Raw genomic sequence first — 22995 nt, 5'->3', positions numbered from 1 at the left:
CTTCTCTCTCTCCCTCCATCTTATCCCTTTTTCCTCCACCCCATCACGCTTGGCTCTCATTGCTTATCTGCAGCCATTTTCCTCCATTGCATTATCCTAGTTCATTATCTAATACGTGAATGGGCCTAATTGAGCCTCTCCAAGAGAATGGACCATTGCTCCAAACTTCAGAGAAACTGAACAAAGTTTTATTCTTACTGTAAGCCTGGAGGTGTAGGTCTTGCTTCAGCTGGTGCTGGTCTTGTTACTGACATCAGTGGGAGCAGCACTGGATTTCGTTCCTGTAAGGAAAAGGACAGGTTTGCAGTTTAGAGTGGCCACCACATTGTTTACACTTGATGTGTTGCCAGTTGAGTGCTTCTTGTTCATCATTCCCCTCTCCCCTCAATTGTACCCTCAAAATTCTTTGGATTTTACAAGACAGACTTTTTAAGAAAACATTTTCTTTCCTGGTGATCCAAGGAATCCACATATATTGAGACCTCCTAATGTTAAACAGATACCTTTTTGACTTTTTCAAGAGTTAGAGGTAGTATGCTACATTTTGGAAATCTCTAGTTATAATCCAAATTTTCCCAGTTTCTGTTTATTTGAAAGACTTTATTATATATATATATATATATATGCATAGATATATATATATGCATAGATATATATATTAAAGGAAGTGAAGAAGAATGGAGTGTGCTTAAGCATGACCACTGTTTGAGTAGAAATTGTAAAAACTCAGTTGTATAAGCTGTATTAAAATCAGAAGAAGGGCAGCAGAAATATCACACCTTTATTAAGTGTACAGGACCATATTTTGCTTCTGTAACACTTTCCTGGCAGGGTCTCAGCTGAGAGCAGAATTGTGTGAATCCAGGTACGAAGCTTCCAGTCTTCATCTGACACCAAAGCCATTTAATCTGCTCCAGGCAGATCTTTCAATCTTACAGGCATTGTGGCTATTTGCTTCCTAATCTCCAACTGCTCTCGTCATTGTTCCATTGCAGAATCCCAGTACAGAAGTGAAACTGCACCCAGCTCTTGAGAATAGATACTTTTTTTGTTAAAGATGGATAGGTGATGTTTGAACTTTTGTGTCTTTTTAACCAACTTTTTATTGCGTTATTTAAAATTACACATCAACGGGCACCAGTTTGTACTAGTGGATGTTTAGCTAGTGTAAATGCTCTGGGGTATATAATTTTACTTTCTATCTGATACTTGCTTCTGTAGGAGCAATTGATCCTGCTGTTCATGTTATCTTGTGTTTAGAACTTTTTAGTTTGACTCACATCTTTGTAACATGAGACAATAATGAAATATGCTGTAAGTTTTTCTGTGGTTTTTATTAAGCGTATAATTCACTGTTTTTACAATGTTTTTGCATGCCTATCAATCACATTTAGCAAGAAATGTAACCCCTTAAAATCACTGTAGCTCCATCAAGTTTGGAGTTGAAAACCTTTCAGAAAGGTCACTAACTGGAAGGAAAGTAAATGGCACTGATACTATGTTGCTACAGGTTGTAGCCAGTAGGCATAAAATAGGGACAAAAAGTAAAGAATCCTGTCAAATCTTCTCACAAATTTTTAAGTCACTTGAATATAATGGATTTTAAATAATTGACCCTTACAACAATGGTTAGGTTTTCCTAATCTTCGATTGCTAGGAAGTGTTTCGTGAAAATGTAGGCTGCAGGACCTCATGCTTTTTCTGAAGGGTGGCACTTGGAGATGAAGTGTAGTACCAGGTTTAAAAGAAAGATGTGCCAAAATACCAGAATGCTGGTCTCGCTTCTCTTCTGAATGGTTTGTCCCATGTAGGAAACATGATGCATCCAGATGTTGCAACATTAACTCCTCTTATGGACATTCAGTTACAGAATGCTTTTTATTTTTGGGGGGGAAGGGGAGGGGAAGAGGGGAGGGAAAACAACCCCCCCCAAAAATTTGTGCAATTTGAATCAACTGGCTATTTCAGGGAAAGCAACTTTTATTCTGAAGTAGCTTTGCCGTAGAGGAATAATGGGAGTGTGTTCTGGGGAGTTCGTTTGCCTGCTGAGACCAGGACCCTTCCCGGGTCTATGATTTCACAAGGTGCTCAACTGACCTGACCAACTGCTGTCAAGGGAGAATTGCTCTTATTCTGCCTTCTCTGAGCTGTGTGATTCCTCTCTTCCCTGTGCCGAGTGAGCTACTCGTTCTAGGCCCCACTGTGAGCTATTTAAACTCACTAACCAAGCTGAAAAGGATCATATTCTTTTATTAAGTCAGGAAGGTGAAGTGCCAAAGCCAGGAGGAGGTCCCAGCAGATTTCCAGAGCTGACATAAGCTGTAGCAATGTGCTCTGGAATTAAGGGAGGGGGAAGAGAGCAGGACCTCCCTTCCATTCCCAGCAGTAGGTACCTCTTAAATGAGATTGGCTCAGGTACAGAACTGCATCCTGGGACAGGAGCCATCTAGGCACTCTTGACTGTGTCTTATTTGAGGTCTTGAAATACCATAGCCAAGGTGTGAGAGGGTTGTAAATGGTTAACTGCTGTACCCTGCAGACCTAAACCCTGCCATGACAGGGAGGTGGAGCTACTGCAGACACCTGGCATAAACAGGCAGCATTTCCTGTTTGGGAAGGAAAAGTACCAGAGTCTGGCATTTTGATTTTATTTTTTTTGCAACTTTGGAACACAAAGTTCTACAAAGTGAGTCATAACTCTACCTTCATTACTGATATTATGTGCATTAAAACTGATCACAGTGGCAGTGCAAACATCATGTAGATATGTTACTTTATGCAAATGCTACTCCTAACTTTAATGCTTAGACTATCTCAAAAAGAGTTCTTCATCAGTTGTTGCCTTAGAAAGACCTGTTGAGTTGCTGAGGATATTCTGGAACAATGAGTAAGGAAGTAATAAATAAGGTGCTAATTTGCAGTTTGGGAAGTCCACATCTTTTCTGTGATAAAACTGTGTTGGACACACTAGCTGAGACCTATAAAAGTACTTGGTACTTGTGGACTTTTACACAGAAGAGTACATAGGTGCTGCCTGATAGATTGGTATCCACAAAACTGCATAGTTCTGTGGATGCCCAAGAAAGGTGTTTTTACATAAAGTGTGGTGCTTTAGCAGGAGACATGAGGAGGGAATAACAACAGGTGCACATACAAAGCTCTATGTGCTTCAGTCAGTGACTATGTACTCTCATGGGTATTGCAACAAAGGAGAGGAAAGGGTAGAATTCTAACTGGTCCCAATTGAAGTTGTTGTTTTGATTTTATTTAAACCTCTCTAGACATTTTATTTGGACTACTGAAAGCAGAATCTGACGCAAGTTGGATACAGTGAAAACACATGACATTTTAGATAAAAAAAGATCTTTTACAGCAAAGATGGATCTACTGGAGAGCGGAAGTTTTCCTAGAAATGGAAGGCTGTGATTGAATTGGGAAAGTAGAAATGCTAACTGAGATGGTTTTTGGATCCTTGGCCACTGCATATTGTTGTCTGATGACTCACAGTAGTAGTAACAGTAGCAGTTGTCTTCTGAGTTCAGTGTCCTAGAGAAGCCATGGCATCTATTCATGCACACAGGTATGGGATCTCTAGATGCTTAGAGACTTTAAAAGTTTTGTGCAGGGTATTATAATGGTTATAAAAATGAAATAAAATTATAATTTGACTCCTTTTCCAGAATGTGGAGGTGGGAATGTTAAGGTTTGTTGCTATTTGTATTAGGGTAATATTCAAATTCCCTCCCACCCCTACAAGAATTTTTAAGGATTTAAATGCTTGAGGATGAGGTCTGTGTCTTGCCAGGGACTGTATAAACAAGCAGTTGAAGTCAGTGGCCTTGCAGCAGAAGACTTGTATTATGTAACGGTTAAAACCCCCTTTCATCTGTCCAGAGATAAGTTTGACTCCTGAGAGTTAATCAGGCTTTATGGGAATTCCACCCATAACTGAGTGGGATACAAAACTGGGTGGGATACAGACACCTTGTTGGGCCCAGAAATACTCCTTACCATGCTCTACCTGCATGAAACTCTCCCATGACAGCAATCAAAGGAGAGAAAGCTGGGTTTGCAGGGAGAGATTTCCTCCTCTAGACAGAACTCAACTAGATGGAGATGGATTATGTCAGATGTCTTGTCTCCCATACACTGTTATTTTTATTCTTCCCTAAAACTGTAGGCCAGTGCACCACTTGCAGCTTACATCAAATGCTGTGGTCTCACACCCAGCCCAGGGTTACATACTTCTGTTAGGTGTGCTGCTGCTCCTGCAGTGCTAGGAATGCTGGAGGGGTGCCATGTGCTGTTGGTAAATACAGGCTGCAGTTTGACAGTAATTGCTTTCTTCCTGGAGTTTCAGAAATTAGGTACAAAAGCAAATGAAGTGAGAGGAAAGCATTCTAGTTTAAGTGCATTTCATATCAGACTCTATTTTTATTTATTTATTTATTTATTTATTTTTATTTATTTATGCTTCTTTGAATGTAGTACACTCTGTACCTGTTGTCTGTAATAGAGGAGCAAGTCACGTACTTGGAAATGTCCTGGGAGTTATTTTCGCCTCAATTATTTATAAGCCTTTCTTCTCTCCTGGCCTTCAAATAAATTTAAAGAAGCAGGAGAATGCCCAGTGACTGGAGCAGTGCCCTTTACCTCACGAAGCAGTTTCTGTTGTATGGCCTCTTCCTCATAAAACACCTAGTGGCTTCCCTTGCTCCCTTCAGTCTGTCTTGTTTTAAAACCACTAACAAACAAAAATCTGGCCAGCCCCAGCTGACTTTGGAAGAGCTAAGGAAGAATTTTGTGTATTTCTGGCTTCTTTTGGTTTTAGGTTTGGAAAATGTCTAAAATATTAATTCATTTGCTTTTTTGTACTGGTGGTTTGACCTGATTTCACTGTAAGGTCTCATTAAAAAAAAAAAAGTTTTGGAAAAGCACAAATTTTTATCTGCATCAGGTAACTTAGATCCATAGGGAAAGTTTATATTCTGTGCAGAAACTAACAAAGTTTTCTTAAAAATCAGAAGCAGTTCTGTGTTGCATATCACAGTGTGAATCTGACCTAGTTCTTCATGCAGGACTGGCCAGTGAAGGAGGCGGGTTGCTCATAGTAGGTAGCACTAACAGATTAGCCTTTTCCTCCCTAAACAATTACAGCTGTGTCATCTGCAGCCTGAAGGTGTTTGGTACCCAGCATTGTGCTTGGGAGATATTCTTGGTTGTATGAGGTGTGCGTTTTTTTCCTGCCTCTAGATATGGGAAGAACAGTATTCTGATGTTGAACAATGAAGGAGTGGTACTTTCTGAAACCCCTTCTGTACAGGGAAGGATTTTTTGCAAGACTGATCAATGATTCCTCCTCTCCCACCTTGCAAGATGCAGTAGTGTTATGGAGAAATCAAACACCATTGGAGGGATCCATACCTCCGTGTCTCCTGCCTTTACACAGACTATATGCTGGTAAGGCTTTCAAGCAAAGTAGAGAATGAGGTAGTTAAGAGTGTCCTGAGCTGAGACATACATGGTTTACATCAGGCCCATCTTTAAGCTGGTTTTTAGTGAAAGTTGTTAGGAGAACTTATATTGTGCTGGGCATGAGATCATGGATTAAAGGCTTGGTTTTATTCTGTGTCAATTTTTTTTCATTCTTTTTGCCACCTTTGGTCTTCCCTATTCTAGAGCCTTTGACTTTATCCATATGGCTTTTTAAAGTAAATAACATTTTTTGGTATGATTCCAATGTCTATGATAGCAAAGGGGCTGGCTCGTTGTTCGTTGTTTCCTCAGTCTCCTGAAACAGAGGAATATTAAACTTTACCAAGGATCCACTAAGATATTGTATCTCTTTGTCTTCATACTGATGAAACTGCATTTAGGATAGATGCTTTCTCAAAAAGCTGTTTTGATTTTTACATTTTGTACACGATGTTTGTCATCAAACTGTTCCAGGAGAGATATTTTGCAAAATGGAGCCTCCATCTCAGATGAGCGTGCACTGGAAGGAGTTAAAGATTTAAAATATAGTCAGAGTGTAGAGCTGGCCTGGTCCTGCACCTGTGAACGATGTTGCCTTTTCTGGCTCTCAGTGCACCTGTGTGCCTCAATGGCCCTGACCAGCCTCATCTGGGGCTTCCACCCCACTCTCTGCCCACAGGTCTGGGACGACCATTTCAGATCAGCCTCTTCCTAAGTTGTGTGGCAGATCATCCTCCAGCCCTGTCTCCTCATGCTGGAGCCCCCTGGACCTGGTTCAATGCAGGCCATGCCTGGGGCTACTGATGGACCCCTTTGCAGCACCCAGCTCTGCTTATCAGCTCATCCCCTATAAGGCTGTGCAGTGATGGGTGAGGACACTGTCCTGCCAGGGTCACCCTTGGCTCCAGCTCACCCCCCCCTTGCATGGCTGCCCTGTTCCTGCTGTTCCCCAACTGTGCCTCTACTTTTGTACAGCACTGGCATCAGCACACGCCTGTCTAAGCATTGCAAAAGTCTGTCTGTCAGACTGCTACTTTCCAAGACACCGAGAGTGTTAGTGCCATGTTTTTGTTTTTCAGAGGGACCCTATTTCAACTTTTGATTTGAGGTTTCACTTTTGAATTGATATCCATATCAGATAATAGTGATGGCTTGCTTATAGATGGTTAGATGGGCAGATAACTTGTATGTGGTTCTCCAAAGCATTTTTTTCTTTTTTTCTTTTTTTGTAGCTGTTTTCTGAGAAATGGTTGAGGGACTTAAGCTTTCTTGTGTATTTTATATGCCTGCAAAGTATGTACTTATAAAAAAAAGGAATTTCCACTTAGCACAGTGTTTAAATTCCAAAGCTTATGCTCTAGCTAAGAACTTTGTTTAATTCAGCACACTTCTTAGAATGAACTTAATTCGCAAAGAGCAATTGATACTCAAGGTTGAAGGATGGCAGTGGGAGGTAAAGAAAGAATCCACAATAATGAAAACACTGAACAAAAAGAAAAAAAAAATAAACAAAATTTTTAAAGAACCCAGTCTAATTTCTCTTCAGAAAAATGAATCCTTAATAGAAAATGACAATTTGAAACTTGTCACATCTGCCTCTTTCACAGCTGAAACACTCTTAATAGAAATCCTTTGTTAAAATTAGGACAGGTTCATGGTTATCTGATAAGCTTTTTATAGGCTTGCCTTAGTTTCACTGGTTTTGTTTTGTTTAAAGTGGAAGTGTGAGTTTGAGAAAAGGAGTGTTGTGAACACCTGCACAGTTGGGTTAACTTGGTTAGGGACGTTGCTCCTCCTTGGCAACCTTTAAATTGGGAAAGGAGATCCTCTAATGGAATCTTTCATTTGGAAGACCAAAACACTTCTGTTTTTCAACAACATCTTTTTTTTGATCATCTACAAAATAACTATGAGTAAAAATGAATGCTTATGATGCCTTTAAGATGATACAAATGTTAAAGAACCTTGTTTACTTTAGGAGCCTGTGACCAGGGCCTTTGATATCTTATGTAGTAATCTTACAAGAACACCTAATGAAAAGTGGGTCAGACATCCAGAATGTGTGTAAACTGAAAACTTAGACACCTACATTGAATTGAGAATTAATAGTTGTCACAGGCTGGGCCAATCTGAGTTGGTTTAAGTGTTCCTAGTCTTGCCATTCCAATTCATACTTTAACTGGAAACTAATTTAAGTGTGACATTTTTTGTGAGAGAGATGTCATTGGGCGTTCACATACGTTTTAAGTGAAATGAAACAATAACCCAATCTATATTATACAAAGTGCATCCGTTAACCCATTTGTACATCTGCAGTTTAGGAAATGCTGGTGGCCCATCGCCCTCAGCAGCATTAAGGGAAAACTCAAGTTACTTCTCTGCCTTTGAAAAGTGGGGAAAATACTGGCCTTGTTTACCTAAGAGTATGATACAATTTAGAGCAACATATTTGCAATCCATATCAACATTTCTGTTATATGGGAATTGGGGAGTTTGCATACGTACCTTCTGGGGTAGCTTGTCTGGCAATAGCTGTAGTGTTCGATGTGCCTGGACAGCAAGGCCAGTCACTTGGGTTTTTTTAACTGTCATGGGTTTCATCTTTAGGCTACTACTAACTGTAACTACAATTACTGTAAAGAAAATGGCTTATGCTCTGCAAGGATATATGTGCAACTTACAGTAAGGAAAGATAAGGGTTTTTTTGAACTGAATCGACCAGCTAAAACTCTCCATATGTCCAACTTAAAATAGTCTGCAAAGCCAGAGCCTGAAAAAAAATTCTGTTCCTGATAAGATGTAGTCCTCCACACCCTTCCCTCTCTGTAATTTCCTTCCATTCTTCCCACTTTACAAATCCATGCTGTAGTTTCAGATAGGTTGGTCAGCATGGTGATTGGCAAGTAGTTGGCAGGGGTTAAAGCTGTAACCTGGCCTGCATGTTTTAGTAGATAGATCTGAAGCCATTCTCCTAAGCCATGTTGAACAAGCTGGTGAATGTTTGTTTCAATTCCTTTTCTGTGAGTCATGAGTAACACATCCCTGCCTCATCAAATTGTTGTGAGGATGTATTTATGTGTCTTTGATGGCTTCTGATGTTACAGCAATGCAAGGTATAACAGCTATCTCATGCAATTGTGTGAAAATAATACATTATGTCTGTACCCATGAAAGTTAAAAATGGGACATTAAACCACAGCTGCTAATTTGATAGGTTTGTTTGCACTTCAGTCAAGTAGCACCTCCCCCTTCTCAAAGTCTCTAGGCTTTTCTCTGGTGTATCTAGTAGACTACCAGGGTAGTCACATACCTTACCAGTGAAAAGTTTTGTGGTTTTCTCTTTGTTTGTTTTTGTTTTGTTTTGTTTTTTTTTTCCTTTTTGCTTGTGTTGCTTTAACCCCCTAAAAAATGCCAAGTTATAGTGACTTTGGAAAATACGTTTTATGAAATATGTGATAATTATTTTTCTAGTGTAATGATAACCACTGTAGTCAAATGGGCAGCTTTTGAAAGTCTCCATAACAACGACATTCAGTAAAAAGTGAAAACAACTGATCTGTGCAGTTCTGTGCCAAAGGATGCATGTGGGCAATGCTATCTCTTTGAAATGTCATCTTCAGCTAAATGATGCATACTCTGCTGGCAATGCCTTCCCTTGCTTCTCTTAAGTAGCAAGGAAATGGGATCTAGTTTTTCATCTGCAGTACTATTTGTTAAGAGAAACGGACTTTTAAATGCCAGTATTTAGTGTTCCTCCATTTCTTTCTCCAGAATGTTCATATAAAACCAGGAAGGCTTGGTAGCAAGTAATTTCATTTTTATTTCATTCCTCTCAGCACATGGAAAGCCGGTTGTGTCAGTGCAAATGCTTTCTTTTAGTTTAGCTTGAACCTGCTCTTAACTAAACTTTTTGCTTTGTTTTGTTTTAAAAGAAGTGGATCTCACTTTGTTATTATTTCTGTATCTCTAGTTCTTCTGTCTAGTTGGTGTTTTGGCTCAACAATTGCATATGTCCCTGACAAATTTTAGGAGCATTAGTTAGAAACAGTATCTAGAATATGTGTTCTCTTACTCCCACTCGGTGTTATCCTGGTCTCTGACAGCTGTGTTCCTGCAGTTACTCATTCCACCTGAAAGTGTGAAATGCAGAATTGCTTTGGAGCTGGAAGTGAGCCTCAGAGGAGGCTTCTCTGAAAGGGCTGAGATGCTTCTTGCTTTTCACATGCATATTTTAGGTTTGATTTTTTCAGAGGTGCTGAGTGCCTGCATTTCCTGCTGGCTGATGACATCCTTTCTTCTTTCAAAATCGCACCTCTTTTCAATGCCTCTGTTCCTTAGCTTTTTTAACTGGTTTTCAAAGCTGGCCCGAGGGCACCAAAACTTGAAGATTATGTTATAGACCCCTGTGGTGGGGGTAATAGTGGGAGAGTTAGCACCTCTGGATGCGTGCCCTATAGAGTTACTGTTTGTAATGAGTTTCTCAAAGAACAGGTTTGTAATTAAATCTGTGCTTTAAATTCAGCGCCAAAATAGTATTTTGAAAGGTGTGTTGTATAAGGTGTTCATTTGGGAGATGTAGTAAGTGCCTGGCAATCCTGTGTGTGGAGGTGTTTATTTTATGGTTTTAAATGTGACTCTAAAGCTTTTTCTCTTTCCCACTGAACTTTTGGAACACCTTATTTCACACTTAAGTCTACTTATTTGTACGTATTTTGCAGGAATCCCTTGAAGCTCGCCCCGGGAATGGACAGCTATCTCCATTTCTGGAGGAGAGTGGTACCAATTGAAGAAGCCTTTGAGGCAAGTCGACAAGTGTGCTGATAACTCTCAGAAGAGTACAGGGAAGGGGTGACCTTCCAGGCCACCAGCCATGCCTTTCGGGCTGAAACTGCGACGACGGACCAGATGCTACAACGTCTTGAGCAAGAACTGCTTTGTGACAAGGATCCGTCTGCTGGACAGCAATGTGATCGAGTGCACCCTCTCCGTGGAGAGCACTGGGCAGGAGTGCTTGGAAGCTGTTGCTCAGAGGCTGGAATTACGTGAGGTAAGAGTAACCCAGGAAAGACCATCTGTCACTGTATAATTTGACACATTTTTAGCTCAGGCAGTCTGTTCATTTGAATTGTGTTATTCTCAGTGCTGGCCAGATATGATCAGCAGCTGGAGCTTGGACAAACATAGTCTGATTGCATGAAAACTGAAGGCAGAACGGCACACGAGGTTTTGGGCTGTTGCTCATCCATCATAGCTTTGAGAGCTCTTTGTAATACGAACATGAGGTTTCTTTTCTTAGAAAGCCATGGGTGTTAGTTTCTGAACTGGGATGCCAAGGGACAAGTTACATTAACCTTTTCTGAATGTAAGCCTGGTTTCACCAGCACTTATGGCTGAATTATGCCATCGGGAAGGAGACTCCCCTGGCTTTAAATATCCACCTTCATATAAATATACTCTTGTTACTATAAAACTTAAATAGGCAACAGCTATGTGCAACTGGTAACAGTTTGAGGATGGTGGTTTTTTCTTCCCTTTTGTTTAACTGAAATATTTTACATCTGAAACTCCGAAAGGCTTCTTTTACATTCCCAGTGCTTCTGAAAAGGCTGAAGAAACCAGTCTTACCTTAATAAAGATTGAAATCCTTATTTATCTACTTCTTGCTGTAGAGTTTAGTGTTCATTTTAAGTGTTGAATCCTTTTTAGAAGTAGCTTTCCAGTGTGCATGGGACAAATGAACTGACTGACTTTTACCTTCTGTGGATTCCTTGCATGTATCCTACATGCTTCTTGACTTTTTCAAATCACAGGTTGAAAACCACTGCCTGGAATTTGCTGCATTGTCATCTGACTGTCCTGGCTGGTACTTTCTGTGAGCACAACTGGTGGTGGTGTTTTACAGCCCCTTGCAGTGTCTTATCCAGTTGGTCCATAGACCTTTGTAGTAGTGGTAACTAGAAAGTAGCATGCAAATAATTATTGCAGATGAAAACTAAACAAAAATTCCTTTCATACATTCATAATGATAAAGAATGAGAGAAGTATCTCATGTGCAGAATAGACAGGAGAATGTGCAGTCAGGAACAGGGCAGAGAGAATATTGTGTAGTGATTTTTCATACTTAGTTGAAAACTAAGCTTTGTTTTTTAATATGGATTTTAGTAGAATCATCTCCCCCCTATACTTCTAGAGATGAAGATTTGTCAGTAATTTGGTTTTTTCCATTCTTTTTTCTTTCTGTTGGTGATGCTTTAGGGTGTCCTTAGGGAGAAGTTGTGTCCTTCCCTTTCCTTCCAATGCAGAAAGCAGTGAAATGAATGAAGTGATTCTCTTCATATTCCTTGTGGGCTTATCTAGTTGGTGTAGCAGGAGTCTGAGGCCTAATGATTCTCTCTGGAGGTCCACCTGCATTTGCAAACAATAACTCTGTCAGAGGGTTAGTGTTCTTTTCTACAAAGCATTTTGTGATTTCAGAGTGTTTTTTTCCACTTTGTTCCAAAGCCTGAAGTTTCAAAATTTTCCAGAGAAAAGAGACTGGACAGTAGAGTAGCAAAGGAAGCTGTTTTGGTCAGTGTTCAAGGGGGTTTTCTATTGCTTTGGGTTTTTTTCATTTTCAAAATTATTTCTGTCATGCAAAAAGAAATATGTCAGCACAAAAAGTTTGTGTTTCAAGATAAAAAAATATTTTAACAACACAGAAGAGAATGCTTTGATGTTGTTGGAACGCTTTCCCCTTCTTTCATCACCTTCCCTGCTTTTTTTTTCTAAACAAAGTTTTGGCAACATTGAACTAGTTTTGTAAAGTTCAGATTTCAACAATACAGCACTTTTTGACAGAAGTGGGTTTTTTTCTTTTTTTTTTTGTTTGTTTGTTTGTTTGGGTTTTATTAGGAGAGAATTATTGACTTCTTTCAACTCTGAGAGGGTCTCCCTGTATCTTCTTCTGCTCCTTGCATGAGGAATAGTTGGAGCTAGCAACCTTGGAGGTACTGGATGCTGTCCTTTCTCTGACCCAAAATTCAATTCTTCTTCTACACCTCTGGTCTTCCTGCCATGGTTTGTAAGGAAACAAGGCTGATGAAGTAATTTGGTGACTGTCTCCTTCCTTCCCTAGGCTTGCCATGAACTTACTGTCCAGTCAAATTCTACAGAAGGTTCAAAAATACTGTGATGAACTTCAAATTTCTACAACATTTGTGCAACTGCATAGCTAAGTAGAGAAATTCATTAAGTGTACTGAGGCAAAAATTCTTGCAAGCATCCATATTGGAGAAAAACTTTTAAAATTCCCTAAGTGCAGCAAAAATTTCAGCTGGAATATGCCTTTTTGTAGAAATCAGCAAACCGTAATGTACAATTAAGGATAAGCCAAGCTTCATTACATCCCATGCTAACGAAATAATACTAAAATACCATTTATCTCTTCCATGCAGTCTCAGTTAATACTTTGGTTAGGTCTTACGTTAAATAAATCACAGGTATACCACAACTTCTAGCTTCGTGTTAGGAATACATCCTTGTCTCACTCAAGCCAATTTCTTAGAAATAAATAAAAAAATTGTCCAAACCCTTCCTGCTAAAAGGCAAAACTGTTTGAGATATGCTTTGTTGTGAAGAACTGTCGATCATACCACACATGACTGAAAAACAGTATCTAATGGATTATGCATATTTCTATTTGATCTCTGGGGAATGCAACTCCCTGCCCGACTGAGTCAGGGTTCAGGAATAGGTCAGTAGAAAGTGGAACCATGTAACTACTGTAAAATCTGGTTTTTTTCCTTTTCAGCAAGGCTCTTGACAAAGCATTAGGTCTTCTAGTTGGACAGTTACCACTTCCAATTAAATGAGCTTTTGTGCCAACATTATGTAAAAAGTAAAGATGAGAAGAGGGGAGGAAGGGAAAGGATGGAAAGACAAGGTCAGAAATGTCATAATCTTGTATGTATGTGCACAGATTATAAGAGATTTTTTTTCCAATATAATCGTATTTTTCCTTTCAAGTGAGACTAGGTGAACCTGCTTGAAATAGCAGGGTAATCTGTACAAATCTGTTGTGAGTTTTCATGTCTCCTTTTTTTGTTATCCTTAAAATGTTTAAAGATGGTATGTTCTGTCGTACTGTAAATGATGGAGAGGGCAAGAAGGTCCTTTCTAACCAACATTATTTTTTTGAGCTAAATTTCACGGTGTTGTCTCCAGCACTATGATCCAAAGCAGGAGGATGATGAGCTCAGCATTGCAGGCAGATGCTGACCACTGTGCAGGGGTGCCCTTTTGCTGGGATTCTGACCTTTATTTTCTTGTGCCCTAGAAGATGCCCTTTTCTTGTAGAGCATGACTGAAAACCTGGGTTTGGCAGCCAGGTTGCTTTTGCCAACAAAGCTAGGATGGGGCTCAGGTCAGGCAGTGCTTGGACAAAAGGCCTTCTATGAATAATTGACTGCTGTAAATGGTACCTTCCCCTCTGTGCAAGTGCCCTGGGATAGCAGGGCTTAATGCTTTTTGCCCAGAGGAGATGGAACTCTGTCTCTTTCTCAAGGATAAATATTTAGCTGGCCACTTAACCAGATGCTTTAATAAACACCAGGCAGTCTTGATGAATTTTTTTGAATGACATTTGCTGGTTTAGTAATTGTCTATCATCTCTGGTTGTTGACAATTCTACTTGTTTTGCCCAGTATAAAGGCAGGGGTAGTTCTGGACTTGGGAATATAGCTAAATCCAGGTTCAAAATGAATATGTTGTCTCTTGACTGGCAGCTACAATATAATTTATTTTAAGACTTCTCAGCACAGTTTTTTGTGTATCCAGTTTTCTGACTCACTGTATTTCCAGGATCACCTTTTCATACAGTGTCATTGGGGTTTAGAAGTGCTCTGGTTCTTGTCTGCTGCTTTAAAAGAGGACCACAGCTCCTAGAGGAGTGTAAACCAGCTTCCCTGTACTACGTATGAGGTAATATGTGGTAGGTGAGACAAATTTTAAAACCTTGAGAGCAGTCTGTGTTACTTCAGAGCCTGCCAGCTGTAGGTATAGATATTTATTCCATGAAAAGTGAAGTCAGTGATTCCCTTTTTTACAGATGGACAAACAGACTAGCTTTTGAAATCAACCTAGTTTTAAATCAGCCACCTATAGATTAAAGATCCCATTTTTATATCTCCTCCACTAATTTGTGAGGTGTCTGTACAACAAAAATGCTTTGTGGACTGAAGAGCATGGCAACAGATGACTCACACTCTGTGAGGCCTTCTGGACAGCCATATGCCTGGTCCTAGCATATTGAACTTGATGATCCAGCTGCTTCCAGTCCCACAATCCTCCACTTCTGTTTGGGGATTATTAATGTTCCTACCAGAGAGAGTATCTGCAGGCATTCAAAGCAGTGGCTGCAAAAGTTCTTCTCCACCGTGTGTTCTTAAAAAATACTAATGTTTTCAAGAAGTAAAGTTCCTGTGACAGGGAGCTGTTGTTCAGGTAACTGTGTGGGTTGTCTCTCCAAAGTGGATGCATTTGTGACTTTAGCTGTGCTCTGTATTCAGTTCCTGTGCTTAATCTGCAATTGCTTGATCTTCTCCAGGCTGCTTTCCAGGAAAACAGTTGTCTTTTAATTGTGCAAAATATATGCTGCCATGTTTGGTCCATGTTATCTGCTGTAGTCTAGAAGCTTCAACACTGCATTTCATTTACTTCTTGTTCCTTGGAATTGATTCAGGATTCTGGATTTGGTACTTGAAGAGCCTTTTTACTGTAGCAAATCTAAACTTCTGTTGTCCCCCAGCCCCCACTCAAAGGGGAGGGACTGTGCTCATTCGATCTGTTTAATTGCAATGCCCTTGAATAACTCTTAGACTTCAGAGTCCAAACCTTCTTAGTTGCTAGATCTTTTACAAGTACTTGGCACTGCAAATTTGGGTCCTAGGTGATGTGGATGTTTACTTTTTAAAGTAATATGGAAGCTCTGTTTTCCCAGCTCTGCACTGTTTCTTGCTGAGAGTGATTTTCGAGTATTTCTGTGTTAAAGGGTTTCCCTTATGAGATGGTAAAATCACTGCTTTTTTCTGTCTTCACATTAATCTCTTTTGTTTGATGCCTCCACTGTTCTTCCCACTTTCATTTTAATCTAATTACTATCATGGTGATCTTGTCAGAAAAAACTTTTTATCCACTGATGATTATGAAGGGAGAGTAGACATGTATGAATGAACTGGTTAGTTTTGTTTTAAGTTAATCCTGTGAAAGATGCTGACTTCTTGATTTATTTGTGTCCTGGTAGATAGATTGATTTATTGAAGATACCTTTAATTTCTAGAAGGAAATACTACAAAGAAACAAGCTTGCTTCATTGTACCAGACTGAGCAGTGCTCAAGCTGTTTGTCAGGCTTAATTGAGGAATCAAGTTGAATTAGTTATCACCTTAGTTAAATGCTAGTCTGGATGTTCTCCAAAGTGAAAAATACGTATGTAATGAGACCCTAAAGTAAATACACCTGTGCTGCCATTCAGAGATTTGCATGATTGTCTCTTGTGTGCCTTCAGCTATAAAGTGGTTGAAGCAGGGTTTCCCCTGCTGTTTTGTTGTCACTTGTAAGCATTTAAAATTTTTGGTATTGCATTAGTTGTCCTTATGTTGTGTGCTAAGTCATGGTGCATGTGATGGTTTTTATAGAAGCTTCCTTAACAAAGTGAAACAGGTTGTTGATGGTGGATTTTGCAAAGTCTTAACATCTGTAATTTGCCTGCTACTTTTGAAGACTTTTTATTTACAACTGTGAACATTTGGGAAGTCCAGTCAGTGAAATATTTATAGTTGATTTATATAGGCCAAATGTTTTGAATGTATTAAAAATAATTTCAAATGAAAACTCTATGCAACAGCAAATAAGGAATCTTTGTCTCAAGTATCTTTATTTAAAATGTGGTGCTGTGTTTAAAGGATTGTGACTGCCTCTGGTAGGATTGTTGTCCAGGTAAATTAAGCTATAACAATAAAATGTTCTATTTGTTTTAGGATTAATCTGATCTAATGGAAACTACTTGAAAGTTTTCATTGAACAGGGAGTCAGTTGGATTAAACACCAAGAAAAAAGTTTATTGAAATAAAATGAGAAATATACAGAAATAGTAATGATCCCACTTTCAGACCCTAAATCCGCTTGGTGTCCCCAAAAGTCCCTCTCACAGTTTGCTTCATTGATTCCGGTGGTAGCATGAAGTGATGTTTTATATTGAAGATGCTGCTAGAAATCTCCAGATGATCTCAGATGAAAACTGAAGAAAAAGGTGTTGATACAAACTTTACAGTTAGGTTTACAGACATATTTCCAAGCATGGAAAATATGCATGATGGATTAATTTCTTTGCTAAATATGAACAAATTTTTTCTCCTTTTCTTCAGATCTGTAGTCATAGTACTTGATTTTTTAAGGGCTTTTCAATAAAATCCCTTGTGATGGATTGGCTATTCCTTCTGCTGCTTATTACCAATTTATAGTATTTGAAGCTCTAGTTCCAGTGAATGCTGTTCCAGTGAACCTTCAACTGTGCAATAGGTAATTACCCTTCACCAGCAGCAGTCCCATGGAGCTTATAGAGTAGGTACTATAGCCATTGAGATTTACACTGGATAGGAAACAGGTGAGGTTTTTCTGGTATTTCTGTAGAGCCTAGAGCAAACAACTTGTGTGATATACACATTTTAAGCATATATTTGTCCATCATAAAATCTTGTGAGTGTATTAAAAAAAAAAAAGGAGCAAACATGTTCTGCATTGGGTAGATGGTTCTGGTATTTTGACTTATGCATGTGGGTTTGCATTCTTTTCTTTTTATAGTTGGAAGAGTCCTTGTCCTTTGTGTGCAGTGGGCCTCATCCAAAGTCACATGAAGCCTTTGTGCTTTAATTCAGACGTAGTGTTTGCTGTCTGTTTGCAAGGCACTGGTGTCTTTTAAGAAAACAAAGACTCAGACACTTTCTATAAATCGTTTATGTCACCTGTGCCTTAATGTCAGGTAGAGCTCTTCAATGTGCATTGGAAGAGATTGTCTTCTAAATTGTCCTACAAAAAAGGGCAGTAAGAAAGAAATTACTCTGGTTTTGCATATGGAAAAAGGTACACAATGCCATCTGTTCTTATTTGCATTTGTGTCATTGTGCGTGTGCATGTGATCTCGCTGGAAAAGGTAAACTGACACTATTTTGTTTGTTTATCTAGACTCACTACTTTGGCCTTTGGTTTCTCAGCAAGAACCAGCAAGATCGTTGGGTTGAACTGGAAAAGCCTCTGAAGAAGCAGCTGGACAAATTTGCCAATGAGCCCTTGCTTTTCTTTGGGGTAATGTTCTATGTGCCCAGTGTTTCCCGGCTGCAGCAGGAGGTAACAAGGTATGTGGTTTCCCTGAGTTCACACTATCATGATAAAGCTGGGAGGGAATGGACAGTTGCTTTGTTTCTGGCATTCAGTATTTGCTCAGGTATCATCCCGTTATTTCCTCTCCTGCTGATTGCCCAACTGGGGAAAATAATGAGAGAAATCACCACTTAATTATGCCTGCTTGAGGGGAAAAAAAAGCACTGTATTGGTGAATGATTATGCATGACCAACTGCAGGAAAAAAAAAAGGGAATAATAGTTATGTTTAAAATGTTTAAAAACCTGTCATAAATTTTAAAAGGGACCACGGTGACCATACTTTTTTTTCCGTAACCCTCCACTGATGAAAAGGAAGCCATAGGCAAAGGACTTCTATAGGTCCTATAGAGTTTTAGTTTAGTATTCTTAAGTCTACCTGTGTTTGCTGAAAGTGAACTTTGGCATCTTTTTGTGGGTTTTGCCCATTCCACTCCTCATTTTTCCCCTTATGCTTCACAAAAAGATTAAAACTGGTGGAGGGTATTAGTCTTTAATTATGATCAGGGCATACTTTTGCAAACAACTTCAGTGGGAATTACTGTTTTATTGAAAGCCCTGTGCTGGAGTTGTAACAATACAACTGTTTTGAGGGGCTATTTTTGTAAACCACATCACTGTGTGGTTTTTGCACATCTGTGCTATATTTAAATTAATTCAAAGAAAAAAAAAAGAGAGCAAGGAAACAAAAGCCCACCTCACCCCGAAAGGGGTGGGCTTGTTTTCTTTTAACTAAAATTATTTCATTTATCTGGTCTAGAGGAAAGTTGCATCTGCAAAACTAGAGGTAAAACCTGGAATAAGTGGATGAAGGCTACAGGGTGGCAGAAGCCTCCCCACTGAAAAAAATGTTCTGTTGGTGCAAACCTGAAATTCACCACGTGGTCATAAGGTCTAAAAAAAGATATATAAATAGTGGAGGAAGAGTGGCTTTAATTCTAGAAGGTGTGCAAGAAGTTTTATATCACAGATTGTGTATTTTATGGGATTTTTACTTGACACCGAACTGGAAAATTGACTTTGGTAAAATTTGTTTCTTAAAATGGCAGCTGTCAAGCCACCCCTTGACTAATGTATATGCTGATTTCTTGCCAAACAGTGGGATAAAAGCATCATAAAGCTTACATTTCTCTGATAATAGACCAAACATTAATGCTTGTCTGTATCTGTATCTTCTTGTTGTGTATGCACTGGGAGAGGGAAACCTCATATTCTTTTCCTTCAGAATTATTTAATGTGCAGACAGAATGCCTGAAATGTTCTGTTGCTCATATTGTCAGCCCAATCCTAGCCTAGTTGTGTGTAAGGAAGCATTGTAGCTACTTGGATGCTATTATCTCTTCAAGCTGCAGCCTGCAGTGCTGATTGCTCATTCATAGCTCACCTGCAGGGGTATATTTGCTCATTCTGCCCGGGTTGGTAATAACAAAACATTTCAGTGACAATTGAACTTCGCAGTGCTCTCAACTGGAGTGGCTGCTGAATTGTTTTTCTTTCTGAAGTGATTGATAACATAAGCTGCAGAGTCTTATAAGTGGCTCTTATGTTTCTTTAAATGTCTGTAGCAAAGCCCGCAGTTTACTAGTGGATTTCAGATACAGAACAGCCTGTTAAGGTCTGTTTGTTTATTCCGTGAAGTGGAATTGCTGCACTGTAGATGGTGTGATGGCAGCGAACCTTCAGCTGTGCAATAGGTAGATTCGTATTTGAAGCAACGAAAGGTGAGGACACGGAGGACTCTTCTGAAACAAATGGCAGAGAAAGGCTTAGCCTACAGCATGATGAGGTGGACAGATGGATGGGGGCTCGTAGGGCTTTTTTTGGCTTTGTTTGCTCTTGGTAAACTGATTAAACATTTGTTTTTAATTTGATACTGGCTGCTTTTAGGATTAGGCTTGATCATGATATGATTACATGTAATGTTGAGGTAGGCACTGGACTCACCCACTCAGTGCCTATGTATTTGACTTATGTTTAGGTACAAACGACAAATCTGTCTTAAATGGAAAACTTGTGATGAGACACTTTATCTCCTTCTGGGAAGCTACAGAACCATTGCAAAACAAACTCAACCCCAAAACAAAACCATCACCAAAGGCTGAAGCTGCAAAGCTGGTGACAGTACTGCTACTGGTGAACCTTTGTAACCTTCTCTAGTGGAAACATCTCCAGCCCTGAGCTTGCCTGGCCATGTTTGGAGCTTGAAGTGAAACCAAATCTCTCAGCCAAAGCTTTTAGTTAATTGTAGACTCCAGAATTTCTGGGGTTGATTAATATTCCTTGAACATGATGAAAAGTCTTCTGAGAATGCTTATGCATTATGTCAGTGTTCATGGAAACATTCAAAAACCTGGGACTTGGTTTCCTGAGCTGGTTTACTCTGCCTCTGATCTAGATTGAGACTGACAGCTGGTTTTGATGGATTTGTTGCTGAAATTGAATATTCCTTCCTGTTTCCAGTGACCGCAACCTCCTGTTCCTTATGTACTGTCATCGCAAAAAGGGAAAACAATCCAAGGTTTTTGGGTTTTGATGATTGAGAGAAGTGTTACTTAGGGTATCAGTCAGTGGCTCTGAGGTAGTGTTCCTTAATCATTTCTATTTGAAAGACCATCTGCCTCTTCAAGACAATTTGTGGACCATTTTATGTTCTGCTACTGTTTGGTGATTGGGACCAACAGGAAGAATCCCAGTACAAATAAGACAATATTTAGAGAAGCATAACTCCTTTACATTTTATCATTACCACTGGAAGTATAAAATGCTAATTATACCTGCAGGCCACTGGACTTTAGCTGCCTGCAGGTGATGGTAGTGGTCAGGAGCTCCTCATGGTTTTGCTGGTAACTTCCTATATTGCACAAGCGAAGTCGGGATGCAGAAATAAGAGTGAGTAACACTGCTCCAAGCATTATGTCCCCCAGTGCGGAACAGACTCTATGGAAACCTGTCTGCACGTGACATGCTGGGAGAGGAGTGGAATAGTAATGTAGAAAGAAGTCAGTGCTGTCCCTCACAGGAGTGGGAGTGTCTGTTGACTTGCTGAAGCAAAACATGAGTAGCTGTTACGGAATGGCTGAGATTAGAAGGTACCTCTGGAGATTGTCTGCTCAGAGGAAGGTCAGCTAGAGGAGATTGCACTAGGACTCTGTCCCATTGGATATTGAATATATTCATGGAGGGCAAGACTCTACACCCTCTCCAGAAAATCTGTTCCATTGTTCAGTCACCCTTGCAATAAAGGAGGGGGTTTATGCTTAGAAAGTATTTCTTGTATTTCAGTTTGTGCCCAAATGACCTCATAATTTCAAATTGTGGATTGGTGCTGAGTGACTGAGTAAGTGAATAGGTTGCCTGGGCTGGCCATGTAACTGGTTACTGAGGACCAGTAGAGCAGTAGGCACCTGTCCTATAAACACAAGTACTGCCATGTCTTAACGTGAGGTGCCTGTAGTTAGTTTGTAATAGGTATTTTTGATAATATAAGAAAGAAGGTCCTGTAGGATCCTTGGGATAGAAAATGAAAAGACTATCAGAGCAGTTTATTCAGCTCTTAAGCTCTTTGAAGCCAATCTCTGAGGCCTGCAAGAAAAAAAAAGAGGCAAAGAGTACTCTGGGGGACATGTTACTGATTTTAGTAGATCAGATCTGACTCTAGCTTACAGTTCTTCCCTTCTTTTTTTGTAAAACTGACGCTTGCTTAAAGATGCAAACATTAGCTCTGTGGGTGTTTTTTTCCTGTTTGGGCAAAGTGAATCATTGGGACAGGGTAAGAAGCACCAGCAGGACATTGTCAGTCTTGTTCTGTTCGTGGTTCTGAGTAGGAATGGCAAGGCTTCTCAGGGGAACCCTGTTTCTTGACCTGTCCTGGGGAAACTTACAGAAAGCTGACACCAGTTATACAGTACCTGTCTTTTCTTTCTGGTAATGACCGTGATATAAATAATATTTCTATGCCTTATTTTCAATGTAATAGCATTAGGCATTAGGCCTTCTCCTAGGAAAGCAAATTCCTACCCTCTAGACCTCTTACTTCCCTACTCTTTCTACCCTGTTTCTTTTCTCTTGAGTTGAGGCTTCCATCTGCGTATATTCCCTGTCTCCTCCAAGTGATTCCAGCGTCTCCTTGACTGCTGGTCATGGCATTTTACTGGTGCCCAGTCCCACAGATGTTTTCCATTTCCACAGATTATTTAAAACCCCATGATAATTTCTTAAGGTGTCAGTAGGAGTTTCACTGTATTGTTATTGCTATAATTTGAAAATTTCTAGAACAATTTGTGATAAACCAAATTAAAACCCAAAACAAACAAAAACCAAAAAAAGCCCTCCTCAGACTCAATGGCAGCTACATCAGGAGTAATTTGGGTGGGAGTATGGGGATTGGCACATTAGCAAAAGGCATTTTTCATGAAAGGCTACTTAGACAACCTCTTTTTAGTCATCCAGCTGTTCTCAGTGAGCAGCCATCGCAGGTGGAGATGCTGTGCAGGTTTTTGGCATATTTAAAGCACCTGGGATCTGCATACTGTCTGATATAAAGCAGTCTTTGTGATGCCCTGTAGAGTAGATATTTGCATAGATTAGACATATAAATCTGCCTTTTATTTTCTGCTAACTTCTCAGAGAGGAGGCATCCTTTCAACCATTTATTTTTTAAAAAAAGCCTTTGTACAGTGTCTAAAGTAAACAAGCTTGCTTTCACTGTGCTCTTGTTCCAAAAACAGAGAACCCACACACTCTTGTGGCTTTCTGAAAATGTGGGTGCGATACTGCTTTCTGCACAACTATCAGACAATCCATGGCCTTTTTCTTTCCCTCCACTCCCTTACCACAGTTCTAAGGGAAAACTGAAGTCACATTTTGCTCTCCACAGTACCTGTGTCTTAGCAAGTTATACTGCTGTGCCTCCTGTGAAGGAATGAAGGTGTGCTTTCATTCGTTTTTCTTTTTTCTTTCCTGGAAGAAGTTTTCAGTATCTTACTATGTGCTTTGTGGTTAGTAATGTCCAGTGGTGTTTGTGCTATTGCAGGCTGGGACATAATCCTGTGGAATCAGAGCAGCTCCTAGTGTGGGTGGCCACCCTGGGGCTGGGTCCCCGTGGTGC

The 22995-nt window shown here is 39.8% G+C and overlaps 1 protein-coding gene across 2 annotated transcripts in view; it reads left to right on the top strand.

Annotated features, from left to right (window-relative positions):
* Positions 1 to 22995, top strand: part of PTPN14 (protein tyrosine phosphatase non-receptor type 14) — a 114693-nt gene that overhangs the window by 31633 nt on the left and 60065 nt on the right. For both annotated transcript variants that reach the window (XM_051783916.1, XM_051783917.1), the window contains 2 exons: positions 10194 to 10522; positions 17695 to 17864. In XM_051783916.1, coding sequence (XP_051639876.1) covers positions 10346 to 10522; positions 17695 to 17864 — 347 coding nt within the window. In that variant the 5' untranslated portion in view covers positions 10194 to 10345. The remainder of the gene's footprint in view (positions 1 to 10193; positions 10523 to 17694; positions 17865 to 22995) is intronic.

The sequence above is a fragment of the Manacus candei genome, unplaced genomic scaffold (genome assembly GCF_025592945.1).
Source record: "Manacus candei isolate 608988 ecotype Guabito, Panama unplaced genomic scaffold, ASM2559294v1 h1tg000017l, whole genome shotgun sequence".
Classification (NCBI taxonomy): Eukaryota; Metazoa; Chordata; class Aves; order Passeriformes; family Pipridae; genus Manacus; species Manacus candei.
This window is presented reverse-complemented; position numbering and strand designations above follow the sequence as displayed.